Source organism: Papaver somniferum, chromosome 11 (assembly GCF_003573695.1).
Source record: "Papaver somniferum cultivar HN1 chromosome 11, ASM357369v1, whole genome shotgun sequence".
Lineage (NCBI taxonomy): Eukaryota > Viridiplantae > Streptophyta > Magnoliopsida > Ranunculales > Papaveraceae > Papaver > Papaver somniferum.
In genome coordinates, this window is record NC_039368.1 from 65,713,258 (window position 1) to 65,731,664 (window position 18,407).

Below are 18,407 nucleotides of genomic sequence, written 5' to 3' on the forward strand. Positions count from 1 at the left end.
AATGACCTCATTATTTTTGCGTTGTGTTTGTCTTTTCATCCTCTTGAAGTTGAAGATAAGATCTCATTGATTTTAATGAGTTAAATTTGGACCTTGGTATTCTCCATCAGTAGACTTCACTTTCTTAACACTTTTAGTAGTTTCCATTTTTTTTTATTCATCCTATGAAAAGGCTGCACAATATAAACATATGTAATAAAAATCCTAACCCCTAAATGTGTATGAATTTAATTGTTTTATGGAAAATCAGTAACATGTTCGGCTGATATGATTTTTTAAATATGAGCCGAACTTGGAAATTATGTGGTTCGGCTGATACGATATTTAAAGTGAAAACCGAACCTAACTCTTAAGAGAAGGTTCGGCTTGTAATGCAAATTTCTTATTAGCCGAACATTTAACTAATAAGTAGGTCGGAAGTTACAAACTATAAGTTCGGCCAATAACTATTGTATTTCGAGTAAGCCGAACTGTTCATCTTCTGTAGTATCCAAGTTAGGTTCGGCTGATAATTTCAAGCCAAACCTATCCCTGGTTCGCCGAACTTGGGTGAAAAAAATCAATTTTTTTTGATGATTTCAACCTATACAAATGAAATTAAACATAATCTGGAAATATACTTGTGCGCTGTTAGCATTGGGTTTCTCATTGTCATATTCATCTTCTGGATTTGGCTCGTAAAAATACAAGTTTTTACTCACTTCCCCTTCTTCTTCTTCTCCAAAAAACCTAACTTTTTTTTTCTTCCCCAAAAATTATCATCAACACAAACTTTTATAACTTAATTATCTTAATCACTAATCATTTACATTAAATACTAATCAAAATTATTCATTATTATTGACACTAATACAGAAAGGGTAAATTTGCCATTACCAAAAATATTTGGGTAAGGGGCTATTGGATTCACTATTCCAACCCGTTTTTGTCTTTATTCATTATGCCTTGAAATTTTCTTGGATACCCAAAAACAGGGTTCCAAAGAAAATGGTTCTTAACATTTGTGAACCCTCATTTGCGAAGCCCAACTAATATCTGGTCCATCATAGTCAAGCCCGTTTGGTCAACGAAAGTCAATAGCTCAACGCACAGAACAATCCCACAAATCTGTAGAGATCCCGGAATCTGTACACAAAACAGAAACCCTAAAAATAAAAAGAAAGCTCTAAATTCTGCCACCACTACTTCACTATGGTATATTTTTCTCTCCATTAAACTAACTTTAGTACTGCTCTGTATTAGGGCTAGGGTTTTTCAAGGTTTAATCGCTTGATTTATTTATTTTTTAAGATCTGCCTTTGCTTTTACTCTTCTCTGAATGGCGAAGAAAGAAAAGATGAAAGCAAAGGTGGACGACGAAGAATTCGAAGATGATATTAAACAGAAATCTGTAATTTTATTGAGTAGTGATGACGAAGAAGCAAATGGAGATTTGACTCTTGAAATCGTGGAGAAAGCTAGAGTTAGAGAGAATAAGAGGAAACGAAATCAGGATTCTGTTATTACTCTTTCTTCTTCATCTTCAGAAGAAGTTTGTAATGGAGGTGTTGGTGGTGGTGATGAAATAGTGACTGATGTGGTGGTACCTGAGGTGAAGAAGAAGAAAAAGAAGAGAGGCAAAAAGAGGAGAAGGGATAAAGAAAAGGAGTTAATGGTAAGTATATTGTTACATTGGTGTTCTTTTATTTGTTTGATTATACAGCTGAGATTGATTTTGAACTATTTTGTTGTATGTAACCACTTTCTAGGATTAATAAATTGATTTTGGAGCTTCATTGGATTGAATTTGATTAAGAGTTGTTGGAATCTGTACTTCTAATTATATTCACTGGAGTTGGGAATTGTATATCATTTCTTATTTTTTGAACTTATGATAATTGTTTTGGATGTGTATTTGATTGGTGTAGCTGAATTTTGTGGCTGAAGATGAGGTGGAAACAGTTGAAACTTCTGGAACACAAACAGTTGCTGTTAATCAGACTGAAGAAGATGTAGTGGTGAGAGCTAAACCCATGGAAGTGGAAGGAAATGGAACTTTAGAGATTGAAGAGCTAGCGGAGAAACCTAAGTCCGAACAAGGAGATGGAGCTGAAGTAGTAAACAATGTTGTGCTGCGAAAATTGCTTGTGAGTGGAGTTATTATAGTTTTGAATTTGAACAGAATTTTGAAACTCAAGTGATATGCAAATGGCTTAGTCCTTTGTTTTTCTCGTTTCTCTTATTTCTGTTCTTAGAGAGGACCAAGATATTTCGATCCTCCAGAGACCAATTTTAATAGTACGTGCTATAATTGTGGTGAAGAAGGCCATATGGCAGTAAACTGTAAAATGGAGAAGCGTAAGAAACCATGCTTCGTTTGTGGAAGTGTCGAACATGGTGCAAAGAAGTGTAAACAGGTACACAATCACAGCTTCAGCTTAAACTTTATTTAGCTTTTTCATCTCCCTCTTTCTCTCCCTCCCTCTCTCTCTTCATACTTCAAGTCAGTTATTTCTCAAGGTTAATACTCTCTTTCTTTATTAAATCAAGCCACATATATCATGTATTATCAACTAACATCATATGCATTTCTTTGTGTTCCTGTCTAAGCGCATTCGTGGTTCACTGAGCTCATCTGTAATCTGAGACAGTGAGATCTCTATTGATAATAATGATGATTTCTTTTGAAGTTTTACTAATGTATTGAAAGTATCTGTTCGATATCTTCCTAGGGACAAGATTGCTACATCTGCAAAAAGACAGGCCACCGTGCAAAGAAATGTCCAGAGAAAGACAAAGTAATCACCCAGCTTTCCGAAATGTGCCTGCGATGCGGAGATTATGGGCACAACATGTTCTCATGCTTTAACGACTATGCACCTGAGGATCTCAAGGTGGTGGCTTTCTAAATCTGTAGAGTAGTTTTATTTTTAAGCAAGGGCCTGTGTTTTAATTTTAGAAGTTAGAGATCATGACACAATTTTTATAACAGCTGCTTTTGTTTTTGTTTTTCTGCCGATCTTGAGCAGGAAATCCAATGTTACATATGCAAAATGTTTGGGCATCTTTGTTGTGTTGACTTCATGGATACTGGTACAAGAGTAGTTTCTTGTTACAATTGTGGTCAGTCTGGCCATACTGGTTTGGTTAGTTACATCTGCCACTTTCTAATATAAACCGTCCATTCAGTATATCACTTTTTTTTTTATGGGATTCATTTTAGCACTTACTTTAGAGATATAATCACTCTGTTCTTATGCAAGTCTGCTATTATAGGGGTGTGCAAAAAGAAGAGGGGATACAAGTGGTGGTGTGGCTACACCTACTTTATGCTACAAATGTGGAGAGGAAGGACATTTTGCACGAGGATGCACAACTTATGCTAAGGTTTTTGTCAGAATCTCGCTCATTTCTCTCTCCATGTTATTAGCTTTGTGACATGAGCTTTCTTGATAGCTATCCTTTTATCATCTTCCGAACACCATGTATACTTTGTAAAATATTAAATCTTTTGCAGCCTGATTGGAGAAGGGGTGAATTCTCAACCCCTGTTCAACAGTTTAGGAGGGAAGTCAATGATTCTTATGGTGCAAGATCCTTGCCTCATGATATCTGTAAACCTCGTAAAAAGAAAAATATCATGTATGATGGAAGAGATACTGTGGCTCCAGTAAAATCGAGACATAGAGGTGGATGGATGGCTGATGATCCAAGTGATACCATGGTGCCAGTAAAATCTAGACATAGAGGTGGTTGGATACCTGATGATTCAGGTGATACCATGACACCAATAAATGCGAGACATAGAGGTGGGTGGATTACTGATGATGCAGGCGATTTCTGTAACAGAAATTCGAATGGTTTGAGCTCTCCATCAACACCAGCCCAAAATTTCCACAGGGGTTCTTCATCTTATAAACAAAATGGACATCACTCTAATACTCGATCACCTAAGAAGTCTAAGCATAATCCTGGAACTCCAACTTTCTATGGTCAAGCTAAACCTTATGTTCCTCATGAATATACTGCTTCAAGGTTTGGAAACTCAAACAGTTGGGGATCAAGGAAAAATAATAATTGGTACTAGCAACCTTTTTTGTTCCTGTGCTCCTTTGAGGTCATCTGTTGTAACAATGTATGTATGCCCTCACAATTAGTTCAAGTCTTAATTTATTTGTTATTTAAATATCAAAATATCCAGAGAGGAATAACCTTCTCTGAATACATTTTTGTTGAGGTTAATGAAGTTTTAAGGTTTCATACAATCTGTGTATAGAATATTTTCAAAACAACAAAAATCTCAAACCCTCGAGTGGACCAACGTAAATTTATAAGTTCAAGCGTTAAGAACCTGTATACATAAAGCAGAAACCAACTTGGCTCAATTAAGAGCAAATTCAAAGGTTATGTCAACTTTGTTCAAGTTAAGATAAAATTCAAAGGTTACAACTTTGTTCTCATTCAAGTTTTACATCTTTGTTAGTGTAGTTTTTCCTCTTTTTTTTTCTTGTTCGTAACTGAATCTACTCTAATTTGCTCTCATTGTGAAACAATGTACAATGCCAACATGATCCAACAAAATATCGGAGAGAACCGGAAAGCCAAGGAATAACTTCATACTATAGCTCGCAGAAGCCAGGGGGAGGCTCATCTTCATAGGATCCACTGTTCCCAATCACCCCTGCTCATAGCATTAACAATGAATTTGATTATCAAAAAGCCACAAGCCGCAGATCAACCGATTAGTTATTAAGCAACGGAGCCACACCAAACAAAAGGAACCACATACCTGTTGAGTCATAAGAATTTCCACCACAACACTTGGGTTTCCCTCAGCAGCTGTAAGAGCAACTTCAGCCTGCGTCTGCAGCAGGCCCCATTCATTTTGTCAGACACCAACTGTATATTTTCTTATTCAGGATATAAGATAAACTGCCAGAGCTAATTCACCCTAAAGTGCCAACCTATTGTAATTAGAACAGCAATTAAACTACTAGTTGTAATTACTTGGGAAATTGGTATCCAAGCAGGTGTGCAACTATATTCATATGTATCAGAAGTCCCAGTTTAGTGAGTGTTTCATGGGATCAGAACCCAATTTCATGGAATTAGTGAGTGAAGTGCGTGGCAACATTCCACATACATATATAACAATGGTCTTTAAAAAAGCTCAAAACGAAGGTAGATGGTGTACCTTCTCAAAACCCATCGCAACTAGTTTCTTGAGCTCCTCATCAAAGGCTCCTGAGTTCTGCATCCATAGTCATGTAAACAATTTTTTTTTTTTAGAAATAATGAGGCATGAAATTGAACTATCCAAATCCATTTTCAAAAGGGAGAAAAGTGCAAAGTACTAGAGGTTGTCCAACTGCTGTTGCATTATCCAAAGCTAAATGCCTGTAAAACACAAACCATTCACTATTAGAGTAGTTTCTGACGATCATGAAAACAGGCTTCCTGCAACTTCACCTATTGAATTATCTGGCCCAGTCTGTTCGCGAGGCAACGTACATTTTTGAGCGCTCAAAGTTCATGAGGCGACTCAGGTTTAGAGTAATCATTCACTTTTCAGAAAGTACTTAGCTTCAAGCACTGATAACATTTCAAAAAATATTTAAGCCCTATATAGTTAGTTGATATTCGATGCAGGTTTTCATGACAAGGCCCAAAATCCGACACTTCTTACAAGACATTCAAATACCTTGTGTTTGATAATTGTCCTGTTCCAGTTGCTGTTGTTTCTGAAAGACGGTCAGGGCTGCTGTTGTCTAAGAGTCTAGCCTGCAGGCTTGAGTCGGTATTTAAAGCACCAGAGGATTGATTTACGACAGCTCCTAGGGCCCTTCCTGTCCCAGGGAATCTGCCGTCTTGTGTTGACTGCAAGTTCTAGTATAGAATCACCAAGCCAAGGAGAAATAACACTCAGACCTAAGTCTAATTACCAAAAATGAAAAGCTACGATCAAGCACCACTAAAAGTAAAAACCCTTAACAAAAGTTTTAAAACACGGATTAGTTTCAAAAGAATGAAACATCATGGCATCTTATCAAATCTTCTCAGAGTATACAAGTAGGTCTTTAGAGTTTTAGCCTGTCAGACAAATGCTTCTATATACAGATATGTTAAACCTATTAAATTGATATATTCATGCTACAAAATGGGCACTTGAATATTCACACAGTAGAGAAGGAGGTCGATGTTACCTTCACAGAAATGGCTATATATACCTAACCATCAGTAATTGGCTATTGCTTACTAGTTCTGATTAAAACAGTATAATAATACCTGAGAAGATGCTGTTTCTCTTTGTGGCATCCATGACGAAATGTTTCTCCACAAATTGCCAGGTATCAAACCACTGGACAAGTGAAGAACCATATGTTAGGTTTTCTATTTAAGATTGAAAGCAAAGCAAGAAACAGTAAAGGAAAAAAAGAAAACCTGGAGGTTGGACTTGTATGTGTAGGAATGTAGCCGGACAGATTTCCTCCAGTACACATTATGAATTTAGGGCGCCTCACACATGAAGACTACAGAATCAAAAACCAAACCTTCATATGGATTCAAGAATAACAACAAGTTATAATATCTGAAGGTCGTAGAGCTACTCTAGTCAGTAAAGAAACTAATTTAATATCTATGCGAGATCACACCAACAGATAGATCAGTATTAAAAAAAAAAAAAAAAGAAGACAAACTGGTCGATTCTTACAAATGGTAATAAGAAAAGAAAAAGAAAAAAATCAAGCAGAAACAGCGATTTGTCAACATTATTAAGTATAGGCATGATATCCTGATGTAAATCAGGTTATCTCAATGTTTGAAATTTCTACCAGAAATGAGGCGCTCTCAATGGAAGAATACAATGATGGTCCAGGTAGCAAGTAGTTGAACAATCCATAGGCATCTGATAGAAGGAACATAGATTCTAGTAAGTGTCTAACTCAGTAGTCTTAAAGTATATACCAGTACAACAGAAAGACCTAGCTTAATAAAATAAGGAGATGGAAAACTGACATGCAGATCCAGACAAAATGCCGCACAAGTGTCCAAGTAATGAGACATTTGTCATCAGCAGCTGGAACACCACTAATAATAGCCAAGGATACCTGAATACAAACAAACCAAAATATTGCATTTTGAAGAAAATTTATTACAGATAATAAGAAAGAGCAACTGCAACTTCCTTCAATAGAATTATTACCATTTGGCCGGTACGTTAAACAGTCCAAAAACACTGCGCAAAAGAGAATGTTTTCATTAGTAAGAATGCATATCATTCCAAGAAAATGCATAAAATAGGAAGTAATCGAAATCACACTTCCAGTTAAGCATAATACTACTTGACATTACCAACCTTCTTGTTGAGACTCCACTGAGACTTGTCTCTATAACGATCATGGAGAACAAGATTCCTGAGAAACCTATTGCACACTCGTTCATGAGATCGGCATAAGGATTACGCGGAACCACTAATGCAATACAAAGGTGAAAAACAGCATTTGTAGTAGCCAACAAGATTATCACATACAACAAGCGCACAGATCCCATGATTCTCTCGAGCTCAGTACCCAAAGGTACCAGAGTTAGCATATTAAACAGAACATGCAGTAGAGAACCATGAAAAATAGTTGCCGTGAAAATTCTGTAAACTGCACGAACGAAAGAAATGAAGTTAGAAAAAGAAATGTTTTCCAGTAATTGGTTCTATTCAGTGATTTACAGTCTATAGATGTATACTGTACCTTGAAAATGTGATACCACAGCAGAGGGTAAGAAACATATCTCAGCAAAGGAGTCATACCCAGTTAAAAGACACCCCAAATAGATAATCCCACACAGAATCACTATCACAGAAGTAAGGAATGGAATACCTTCCCACCACTGGCTTACCCTAGTTTGCAAACCTGCCTGCACATTATAAAAGCTAAAATAAGCCCACCTAATGTAATTGTCAAAGGGTCTCTATCTGTCAGCGGATAAGAAAGGCAAAAACCACATCAATGACTCAAAAATCAAAACTACATTTATCACTCAAAATAAAAATACAATTTCTTGGTAGACAGAACTGAAAAACTGAGTACATTCTAATACAGAAAATCCTTCTAGTTGAGAGTGTACTAAAATAAACTAACCTACTCCTGCTGATGGGTATCTGAGACTCCACTACGACTTGTCTTTATACAAGTTTCAACTAAATCATTCACAAGAACATAAAGAATCAAGCAGAAGGAAATATCAAGTCTATATTTCAGCCACTGGAGCTCCATTTGTTCTGTACATGGACAAAACTATCTACTAAAAAAATGACAAACAAAAAACCCATTATCTATTAAAATACCCTCAATACTTAGATCTTCAATTCTCATAACCCTATATTTCCTACGAATTTCATTCCAAATTAAGACATGCAGAATCCTAAAACCAAAGAGTAGTCCATTTCTACACATTTTAACCAAAGTTCGTGATTCTTTCGTTAGTAATCAGAGATTCAAGTACTCTCATGACATCACATTAGCTAGTTCCCATCTCAAACTAAGGCTTCTTTACTAAATAACCCTAACGAGCTAAAAAGAAATAGAATTAACTGAATAACTTGAACTTCGAATTAAAATCAGGAGAAGAAAGTAAAATTTTATGTTAGTGATCCTGAAAAACTAGGATTTAAGGTGAATTTTACCTCAGTAACGATGTTCGATCTCATATTTGCGCTTCTTGTAGAAAATGATTTCCCGCTATGGATCCCAGGAAAATACTCTCTCTAGTTTCTTCTTGGAAGTTAGAGTTTCTACAAAAGTTTTACGGCAAGTGTACCGAAAAGACCTTAATAACCCTAGAAGTTCGAATGGCTATTAAACGGCAGAGCCAAGGAGCCCAACGGCCCATTAAGCAGGGTCCGCATCAGAAACAGTTGTTTACTTGTTTTATTTTAGAGCATCGGATGGGCACAACCGCACAACACAGTTGTTTTAGAGCAACTCCAATGAGAAAAATATCGTTTGATCCTTTTTTAGGTGGACCCATATCAGTTTAGTCATTTGGGAAAAATGTCTTTACTGTTTGGTCCATAATTATTTAAAAATATTAAATGGACAAAAATACCCTTCCGTGTTAATTTTTACTTATTTTTTTCTAGCAGTTCATTCGTCAAAATGAACTCCTGTTAATTTCTACTTATTTTTTCAGAAATCAACTATATAAATCTGAGTTCATTCCAGAAATGAACTCCATATAAAAACCTAAAAAAACAGAGTTCATTCCAGAAATGAACTCCATATAAAAACCTAAAAAAAACAGAGTTCAGAAATGAACTCCATATAAAAACCTAAAAAAACAGAGTTCATTCAAGAAACGAACTCCATATAAAACCTAAAAAAAAAACAGAGTTCATTCCACAAATGAACTCCATATAAAAACCTAAAAGAACAGAGTTCATTCCAGAAATGAACTCCATATAACAACCTAAAAAAGCAGAGTTCATTCCAGAAATGAACTCCATATAAAAACCTAAAAAAACAGAATTCACTTATGGAATGAACTGCAGTATCATCGTCTTCGTCGTCTTCAAAACAGCAGATCCATGAAATCGTCGTTATCGTTTCCTTCTTCTTCACCATCAACAAAATCATCAAAAACAGCAACAGATCCATGGAATCGTCGTCATCGTTTTCTTCTTCTTCATCAACAACAACATCAAAAGCAGCAGCAGATCCATGAAATCGTCGTCATCGTTTTCTTCTTCCTCTTCTTCTTCTTCTTCATCAACAACAAACATCAAAAACAACAGCAAAATCGTCGCCATCGTTTTCTTCTTGTTTCTCCATCGTCTTTATCATCTTGTTGCTTGTTTCACATCAACAGTTGACGAAAACGAAAATAAAAGGTGGAGACAATGAACTTCAATAGTAGCAGCACCGTTTCTTGTTTCACATCATATCTTCAAATTAAACCCCTAGAAAATCTTCATCTTTTCTATGTAGCAACAAGAAAAGAAAAAACCAGAGAAAAAGTAGATCTGGAAAAGAAAAAAAAAAGAGGTGAGAGAAAGTAAATCTGAAAATGATTTCTTCTCTCTTACTTTTTGACTATATGTATGGTCCTTATCTAAAAGAGTATTTCTGCCACTACAAGATGACAATTACATCATCCATGACATCACCCTAGGACCAAACCATAATTTCTAGGAGCAAACTATAATATATTTTCTCAAATAAGACCAAACAGACACATGACTGAGTCAACTGGACTAGACTCTCTCTAATATATTATTCCTAGGACTATATGGTATTTCCTACTATTTAGATTTTCCCATTATACCCCTATAATAGGGCTGGCGAACCATTAAAACGTCTGAGCAAACCTCTGAATACAAGGGTTTGTTCATCGCGTTTCTGATTGAACTGATCGACTCGATCAGGAACAACCGGTTCTTATAAGGCCGGTCGGTGTGTAGTGATCCGAGGCTCGGTTTTAACAGAGCCGAAGCTCGTACCATACTGAGCCGGTCGGTTCCTACTGAGACGACAACGGCTAGTTACATCCAACGACTACTAATTCACTCCTTATGTTATAAATTCAGTTGATCTCAACTCCAAAATTCACACATTCTCCACCTTCTAAACTTAGAAAATTCTTATAATTCATCTTCAATCTCTCCTTCAACACCCACAAAAATTTATCATTTCACTCACTCACACCTTCTTCACCCACTTTATAATTTAACTTTCTAAAATACATTCTAAGATAAAATGGCAAGTCAAGCAGATACACAAAATGCTGCACCACAAAGAGTTGTCGGTCCGAAGTTCAGTTTGGACGAAGATAAAGAAATATGCAGAGCTTATCTAGCATTTACGCTCAAATCATTGGTGTTCGGCAACCACACTACATTCTTTGAGAAAATATTTTTACATAATTCTGTCAGGAAACCGGGAATCCAAAAGACCGTGATGCTTCCGGGTTGGAGAAATGCTCTCCTGTGCGGCCTCACATGCTGGCTTTATAATCTAGCGAGTTAAAACCCATTGGTTGATAATACATATCTATTCTTAGAAGTTAATGATTTATGTATAGTTGTCAATTATTTTAATTGTTAAGAAGCCCTCCTACTTTAGTTTGACAAAATCAAAACAACTAGCGTTTATTTCAATATTTTAATTTGGAGACTTTTGCATTGAAAAAAACAAACAAACTCTGATGTCCATTTCTCTCGTTCCTCTGTTCTCTTCTCATTTTATCAACCCGGTGAACAAAATAATTTACAAACCCTAGACATCCACTGAAACCATCAAAGGAAAAATATCCGGGATTCTCTATAAACCCTTGCATCTACTACAACCTAGTAAACCAAATCAATTTCTTCTCCTAAAAGATCTATTCTAGGTCGTCTTCTTCTTTGCAGGTGAACAATCGATGCCTAATAATGCATATTTATAGACTATTTTATAGTCATTTATCACATTCCTAGTGCTTCATTGTTCTATTTTCTTGTATTTTGCACATTTGTCCATTAACGGGTAATTTTCTCGGAATAATCTCATTTTGTTGTGTGTTATATGTGGTTGAGTAAATGGTGAGTAAGAGATCAGCGGGCTTGTGCAAAGGGAGTGTAAGAAAAGAGAACTTGGATGCGATTGTGGGCTCAGGGAATTGATGAAATGATGATTTACTACAAGGTGTAACAAAGATCAAGTTATGGTGCTGGTGCGAAAAGCGGATAGCAAGACACACCGGGTTTGGTATTCAAGCTTAACATCCAAACGGACCCTAAACCCATCTTTCATTTTCACTTTCAAGTCTGGATCTGAGACAACTCTATCTTCTCTCTTACTCGCCGACAATACCCTGTCTGCCATCTGAGAACAAAGACAACCTTATCTCTGTTAACCCATCGCTCTCTAACCCTAATTCTCTGGCAGGCTTCATTACTCTCTACCCAGTACCATTTCACATCAAATCAATCTTCATAGTGCTCTCGAAAATTTTTCCCCTCCTATATTGTTTGAAGCATTATATGAAGCCTGATTTCATGTGTTGAGACAGGGAGAAAAAGTCAGGTGGCACTGTAAGGTAGCCGCGGAAACAACAAGCATCAGGGGTGTCAAATTAGGTCTGAGTATGATCCCCTTTCCATCACCGACAACATCAGACACTCGTTGAAGATAATTAGGCGGTTGTGTAGTGGTGAGTTCAAAAAACATCAAATCCCTGATTTTGTCATTGTATTTTATTGGAAATGAGATTGAAAATGGGGAGAGGATTGTAAGGCAGAGGGAAAAATCCTGGACTAGCCGGTGCAAGTTGTTCTGTAGGTTTAGGTTCAATTTCAGTTTTCTCCATGTTCTAATTTCATAAGCTAGGGTTTATATGATGCCCTTGATCTACTACTAGTTTATTCATGCTATTTTTGTTATTCTTGTTGAGCTTATTTGATTAAGGAAAAGTTTAATCTTAGTGCTACAATTGATAACTTTCACCTTGTATGTCAAGCATCCTAGGTAGTTAGAACAATTATTTGTGGTGCATCAACTCATGATTTATGGATTGAATTAATCTGTGGTCATTTGTGTCATAACAAGACATCTGATTCTAGGAACTATCCACTTTTAAGGCACCTTGGATATGCGGAAGACTTGAATCTTCACCGCTTTCTACTATAAGGACAAGAAGAGTTTCATTAGCTGAAATCTCTAGTGTAGGTTATGTGGTTGAATTGATAGCCCCAGTTCCCCTTTAATCAAGTGTCTAAACTTTCATCTCATTTAAATTTTTGTTCTTTATTTTACTTCTCATAACAAACATCTTGTCGTATCGATGCACAACCCCCTTGTTGTTACTTCTTATTTGAATCAGTTTAGTAAGTCTTTAACTTCAACTTCACACCAACCAAGTCCCTATGGGAATGATCCGTGCTTACTGTATTCTACATTGTAGACACCATATACTTGCGGTTAGTTTAATTGTAGGATTTCTAGTCCTACCAAGTATTTGGCGCCACTGCCGGGGACTCGGTAGCGGTGTAGTTGTTTTATTGTCCGCTTTACTGATTTTTAGCTTAGCCTTGTATATATGTGTTTAGATTTTTCAGTCTTTCTGCTATTGTAGTATAATTTAGTGTTAATCCATCTGTTTATATATCTCGTTTCGGATACTTTGCGGTAGCTTATCAGTCGGCTACAGTTTTAATTTTTTTTCCATATTCGGTGGTATATCTTGAATCTGTAGCTTGCTGTTGTAGTGTAGCTTAGTTAGGTGTCTGTTTAAGTAGTCATTTTCCATCTTATTTTTCATAAGTTTTGACTGTAACTATTTAGTTTTCTTTCAAGCTAGTGTGTTTTCTTTAGCATCATATCATTCCAAAAAAAAAAAGTATCTGTTTTACTCATCTATCTTGCATCTCTTTAAAACTATCTGTAATTGCATCCTGTTCCGTAGATCTATATTTACTTCACTAGGTTCTAGTTAGATTGTGTATATACTTGTTTAGATTTTAGATTTTCTGCATTCTATTGTTAGTACTAGTTGTAGTTTTAATCTCTATGTATGGGTTGTCGTAGGGTCAACAAATTAATAAGTACATTTTCTACTAATTAACTGGTAATATAGCGGTAGTAAGAGATCGTTCCCACAGAGAGCTGTGTAATTGATAGGTTATTTGATCAGCAAGATAATGTAAATAACAAAGGGGGTTTTGGTTGTAAGATAATTATAAAGATAATAAGAAGAAAGGGATGATTAAGGAATCCTTCGCCGTTACCAAACGTTAACAGGATTAGAATACTTATCTATCGTTCTTAAGAACCATTCATCACCAACCGTAGAATAAAAACTAGATCAGTGTTATCCCCAAAACTCCTTCAATCACTGGATACGGAAGTTCTCGACTACCAAATTCTATCCAACGAACCACCAAGTAGTAGATCACTCAAGGTGTAAGTCAATCGAACGCCTTAAGCTTTGTGAATTTAGGTTGATCCCAGTAGTTAAACTCTTAGATCAAGGTTTACTTGCTGGTGTTGTCTTCACACACGATTGCTCCACAGAATCCCTCTGTAAGGTCTCGTGATTTCTACTTGTGTAGAGAGTTAATCGACGATTACTTATCTCTTAACTTCTACTAGCGATAGAACAATCAATAGACTAATCTAGTATGCATCCAAAATCAATCTAAGAATCATTCATAAACCCTAGATATAGTAAATACAAACGATGATGATAAAAACTCTCAATAGATTTGTATTAATAATAAAGCTTCACGCTTAGAACATTGAATTCATCCTTAATCAACAAAGGATTTAGCTACTCGTATTACAAAGAAGATTAATAATGGTGGTTCCCCCTAAAGGGGTAAACCTTAGGTTTTGATGTAGAACTTGTGATATGAGATTTCTATTATATGATTTTACATAACCTAATACCTTTTTATAGGTTTACATTGCTTGGTCTCCAAGTATTTAGTTCGGTTCAAGAACCCGACCCGAAAACATGAACTAGCGAAACCAAACGTGCCCTTAGGCTTTCCAAGGTGTGCATAAACGTTTTCCACTTGATAAGTAAGCGAACCCAGTCTGCGAACTTCAAACCAGCAGATATTTTCGGAATTAAAGTATGAAACCCGTCCGCAAACTTTACTGTCTTCGGTATTCAATAAAAGCTTGTTTTGGCCACAACTTCTTCATCCAAACTCGGAATGACCTCATTCTTTTTGAATTATTTTTATCTTTCAATTATCTTCAAGATGATGATGAGAAATACTTAATTTGAATGATTTAAGAGCGGTCTTTGGCCCTTCTCTTGATTTTGAGCGTTTTGCTCCTTTTGGTCGCACTTCTTCCACTACTCTTGGATTTTGGCACTTGGATACTTGGAATACTTCTCTTCATAGATCTTTTCAGAACTTTGTATCTCCTTTTTGGATGATTCACCTAATTGAGACAAATAAGAGAAAATCAAAGTAATAATACGAAAATATGCAAGAATAATAGCTAAAGTAAGTATGGAATGGATACTAAAATCATATGACTTATGCAGTTATCACTCTACATCTTCAGTTTACTAGTTTTCAGTTTAGGCTGTATATATATATGCTTGATTAGATTTACTTTTACTGTTATAGTAAAACATAGTTAGTTGCATTTCATATAAACTGCATTTTGTAGCTTACTGTCTTACCTCGACCTGTTAAAAGTAGATCTAATCCCTGTTAAGTTCTCCGGTTTTTAACCTCTCAGTTAAACATATTTTTCCCTCTGTAAATCTCCATCTGAAAGTTAGTCATATATGATTGTGTAAATACTGTGAAGTGTTTAAGTTGTGTATTGCATCTTTTCATCTTAAAAGTTAGTCAGTTAATTTCAAGCAAGTTGCAATGTGTAGTTAGTCTGCATCTCATATCATTTCATTTTCAAAAAAAAAAAAAAGAGCCGTTTCTACTGCCGCAAAGGAGATTTGGAGTTTTTTTCCGTAAGAATTCAGATTTTTGGATCAATCCTTTTCTACGTACTACCTCAATTGCTGTCGATTGTCTCTTCTTTCTACTCTCTTTTTCTGTTGTCGAATGACACCCTAGTTTTGCCTTTCACATCTCTCAACATTAGGGTTTTGCTCTAATTGTTTGGGTTTTTGACTGACATGGTATGTACCCGTGGCTCTGTATCTCAAACCCCCCCATGCAATCTTCCTCTTCGACAGAAGAAGTGGTAAGCTTTCGATGTCCTTTAAATGGATTTGATGGCTGCAAGAATGGGGTTCGAAGGAACAGATACAAAGAGGGTTATCTACTTACTCATCTCAGAGATCAACATTACCCTAATGAGGAAATACAAGCTCTGAGTCGTAGTAGGTTCTAGGGCTGCACAACGGGTAGGGTGGGTAGGATATGGCATATACCCGCCACTCTACCCGTTTACTGGCGGGTAAGAAAATTTTTACCCGCCACCCTACCCGCCATTAAACGGGTAAGATCCTACCCAACCCATTCTCTGGCGGGTCGGGTAGGGTAGGGTGGCGGGTATAACCGTCTATATCACCTGCAATACAAAATTTTAGCTCCTTTTGTAACCACCATCTTCTGTTGCTTCTTTACAGTGCCCATTTCAGTTCCATCTAAGATGCTTCCATAATTCCTTACCTGTAACCAATGGCAGAAACCACTTCAAGCACCAACATTACCATTGCAGCAGCTCAAGCCTGCTCCTGCCATCTCAACAGAGCCTCAACCACAAGTATAAACATGTCTAACAATGGACATGCGAAACACAGCAATGATGGTCCATGGTACTGCTAATAGACCAACGATGAATTTAGAAACAAAAGCATAACCATAAAAAATGTACAAACAAAAGTATTCTCAAGAAAAGAGTTGTATTCTTTTTGAAATAGAAGATGAATCCCAGCCCAATTACATGTTCTTCACGTGAGCTTGTTCTTCATATAACAGTATCGTCACCAAAAGCTCTTCATATTGACCTTCTTCTTCAATCATCATCTACGATGATGGAATAAGTACTAAGATCACCAAATAAATATGCATACAAGTTATCTCTTGTTAGATTCAGTCATAATAGTGAATGATTTGATTCAAAGTTCAGTCATAATACCAACATCAAGTAATATCACAACAAGTTCTGTATCTGTTAGAAGAGAGATATCACAACATCCTACTATGGAATACAATATCACAACAAGTTCATACTTTTGGTTCAGTCACAATATCAAGTAATATCACAACATAATTCAGTCATAATACCAACATCAAGTAATAATACCAACATCCACAAATTACTCTCATTTAAATATTCTTCAGCTTGCTGAGTAGCTACAACCATTTAACAAGTTCTTTGGCTAAGAATGGATAGAGTTCTAAACAGCATTCGTGCTTTCAGTTTGCTAAGTAGCTACAACCGTTTAACATGCAAGTTCCTTGACTAGAAATGGAAAGTTCTAAACAACATTCAAACTTCCACCAGTACTTCCCATAAAGAAGCACAAATGGATACAGACAGATAAAGTAAATTCCAACTAAGTCGTTTCGCAAACATAGTGAAGACAGATTAAGAAAAGCAAACAAAAGAGTAAGGAAACCCAAATGTAGGAAAGTTGTATACCTGACTCTAAGACGTCATCCTCCTTCTCTTCAGCTCCAAATGTAGATGGATCCATATCAATCGGTGTTCTTAACCAGTTTTGTAGGAGAATCAATGCTTCCACAGTTCGGGGTTTTAAAGAACTTCGGAAATGACCAAGTATTCGCTTTCCAGTACTGAAAGCAGATTCACTTGCAACTGAAGAGACGGGGATAGCAAGTATATCTCTTGCTATAAGTGATAGAATATCAAATCTTGCAGCATTGCTTTTCCACCAAGTGAGTATATCAAACTTCGAACCATTTTTGTTGTCTATTGTTGGTGAGTAAATCTGTTCCGATAAGTATCTTTCCACCTCTGATTTGTCAACATCCTCCGTTATAGATAACTGGGTTTTACGTTCTTCTCTATGGGCCTTATGTCTTCTCTTTCTATGTGACGTAGAACTAGAACTGGAACTACAACTATGGTGACTAGGACTACCACCAGTATCACCTACAGACTCCGACGAGGCTAACACACTTCCTACACCTATATATTCTGCCTTATAAGCTGTGAATAATTCATTAAAATACTTTTTCACTTCATCTAACCAATTGTTTACCAATATTTGTTTCATCCAAGGAATATCATGCACAATCAGGTCTTCTAGTATTACTTGCAGTCCACGTTCTTTTTCTCTTGGGTCAAGAAGCACTGCAATAAACAATAAAGGATTCATGTTCTTATGCTCACCCCAATACTTGTTGTATTTAAGTAACATCTTCTCACCCATATGGCTTAAGTGAGGATCATGATGAACATTTTGCCATTCTTTTAACTCTCCATGTACATCACAAATTTCCCCCAAAAATGTATGCGAAGTGACATACGTAGAACCAGAAAACTCAACAATGGCTTCAAAAAATACCTGTAGAAACAGTTTTAATTGTTATAGAAACTTCATATACAGATCATATTAACTTGTAAGCAAAGACCAAAACATCTAGACACCTCAACAGTGGCTTCAAAAATGTTTACAGATGGCTAAATATTATGAACTAAGAAATATAAAAATGTTTACAGATGGCTAAATATTATGGTACCAATACGGGCTTGATCTAAAGAAGCAATCAGTTGAGAACTAACTGAAGTAACATGATCAAGGCTATCATACTTGAGGAATGCCAGCAACTGTTTTAAGGGTGCACCTTTAAAAGAGATCGATGTTATTGGGTTTAATTGTCTTCGATCACTCGGAATTCACAGTTGGTTCCCTTTATAAAAATTTGTGTGAGAATAATGATGCTAACTGTTCAATCAGTTCTGTCACTAGTACAATTTCTTGGACTAAGCTATGGAAAA

At 36.2% G+C, this 18,407-nt stretch overlaps 2 protein-coding genes across 3 annotated transcripts; one reads left to right on the forward strand and one right to left on the reverse strand.

The window, feature by feature from the left end:
• Nucleotides 1-1,145: 1,145 nt before the first annotated feature.
• On the forward strand, nucleotides 1,146-4,244 carry LOC113321029 (zinc finger CCHC domain-containing protein 7-like). The gene is made up of 7 exons (XM_026568907.1): nucleotides 1,146-1,654; nucleotides 1,908-2,126; nucleotides 2,235-2,396; nucleotides 2,712-2,873; nucleotides 3,009-3,125; nucleotides 3,256-3,366; nucleotides 3,497-4,244. Exons 1-7 carry the CDS (start codon nucleotides 1,319-1,321, stop codon nucleotides 4,064-4,066), a joined length of 1,677 nt encoding a protein of 558 aa, XP_026424692.1. The 5' UTR covers nucleotides 1,146-1,318; the 3' UTR covers nucleotides 4,067-4,244.
• Nucleotides 4,245-4,310: 66 nt separating this feature from the next.
• Nucleotides 4,311-8,788, reverse strand: LOC113321030 (rhomboid-like protein 15). 2 transcript variants are annotated; one of them, XM_026568909.1, is made up of 13 exons: nucleotides 8,660-8,788; nucleotides 7,725-7,890; nucleotides 7,337-7,631; nucleotides 7,184-7,216; nucleotides 6,997-7,088; nucleotides 6,813-6,886; nucleotides 6,421-6,509; nucleotides 6,265-6,337; nucleotides 5,681-5,856; nucleotides 5,334-5,376; nucleotides 5,174-5,230; nucleotides 4,769-4,843; nucleotides 4,311-4,660 (listed from the first exon to the last, which is right to left on the reverse strand). In XM_026568909.1, exons 1-13 carry the CDS (start codon nucleotides 8,681-8,683, stop codon nucleotides 4,655-4,657), a joined length of 1,203 nt encoding a protein of 400 aa, XP_026424694.1. In that variant the 5' UTR covers nucleotides 8,684-8,788; the 3' UTR covers nucleotides 4,311-4,654. The 2 variants fall into 2 exon arrangements, with proteins under 2 accessions (XP_026424694.1, XP_026424693.1); XM_026568908.1 differs by having other exon boundaries at nucleotides 5,681-5,865.
• Between the last annotated feature and the right edge of the window lie 9,619 nt (nucleotides 8,789-18,407).

Excerpts from the sequence above, each read along its gene's own strand:
- LOC113321030 (XM_026568908.1), bottom strand. The coding sequence starts at position 8,683 with ATGAGATCGAACATCGTTACTGAG. Across the intron at positions 7,217-7,336 it reads AGTGGAGTCTCAACAAGAAG|TGTTTTTGGACTGTTTAACG; the intron begins GTTGGTAATGTC and ends TCTTTTGCGCAG. Across the intron at positions 6,887-6,996 it reads CATTTTGTCTGGATCTGCAT|ATGCCTATGGATTGTTCAAC; the intron begins GTCAGTTTTCCA and ends TCCTTCTATCAG.
- LOC113321029 (XM_026568907.1), top strand. The coding sequence starts at position 1,319 with ATGGCGAAGAAAGAAAAGATGAAAGCAAAGGTGGACGACGAAGAATTC. Across the intron at positions 1,655-1,907 it reads ATAAAGAAAAGGAGTTAATG|CTGAATTTTGTGGCTGAAGA; the intron begins GTAAGTATATTG and ends TGATTGGTGTAG. Across the intron at positions 2,127-2,234 it reads TTGTGCTGCGAAAATTGCTT|AGAGGACCAAGATATTTCGA; the intron begins GTGAGTGGAGTT and ends TTCTGTTCTTAG.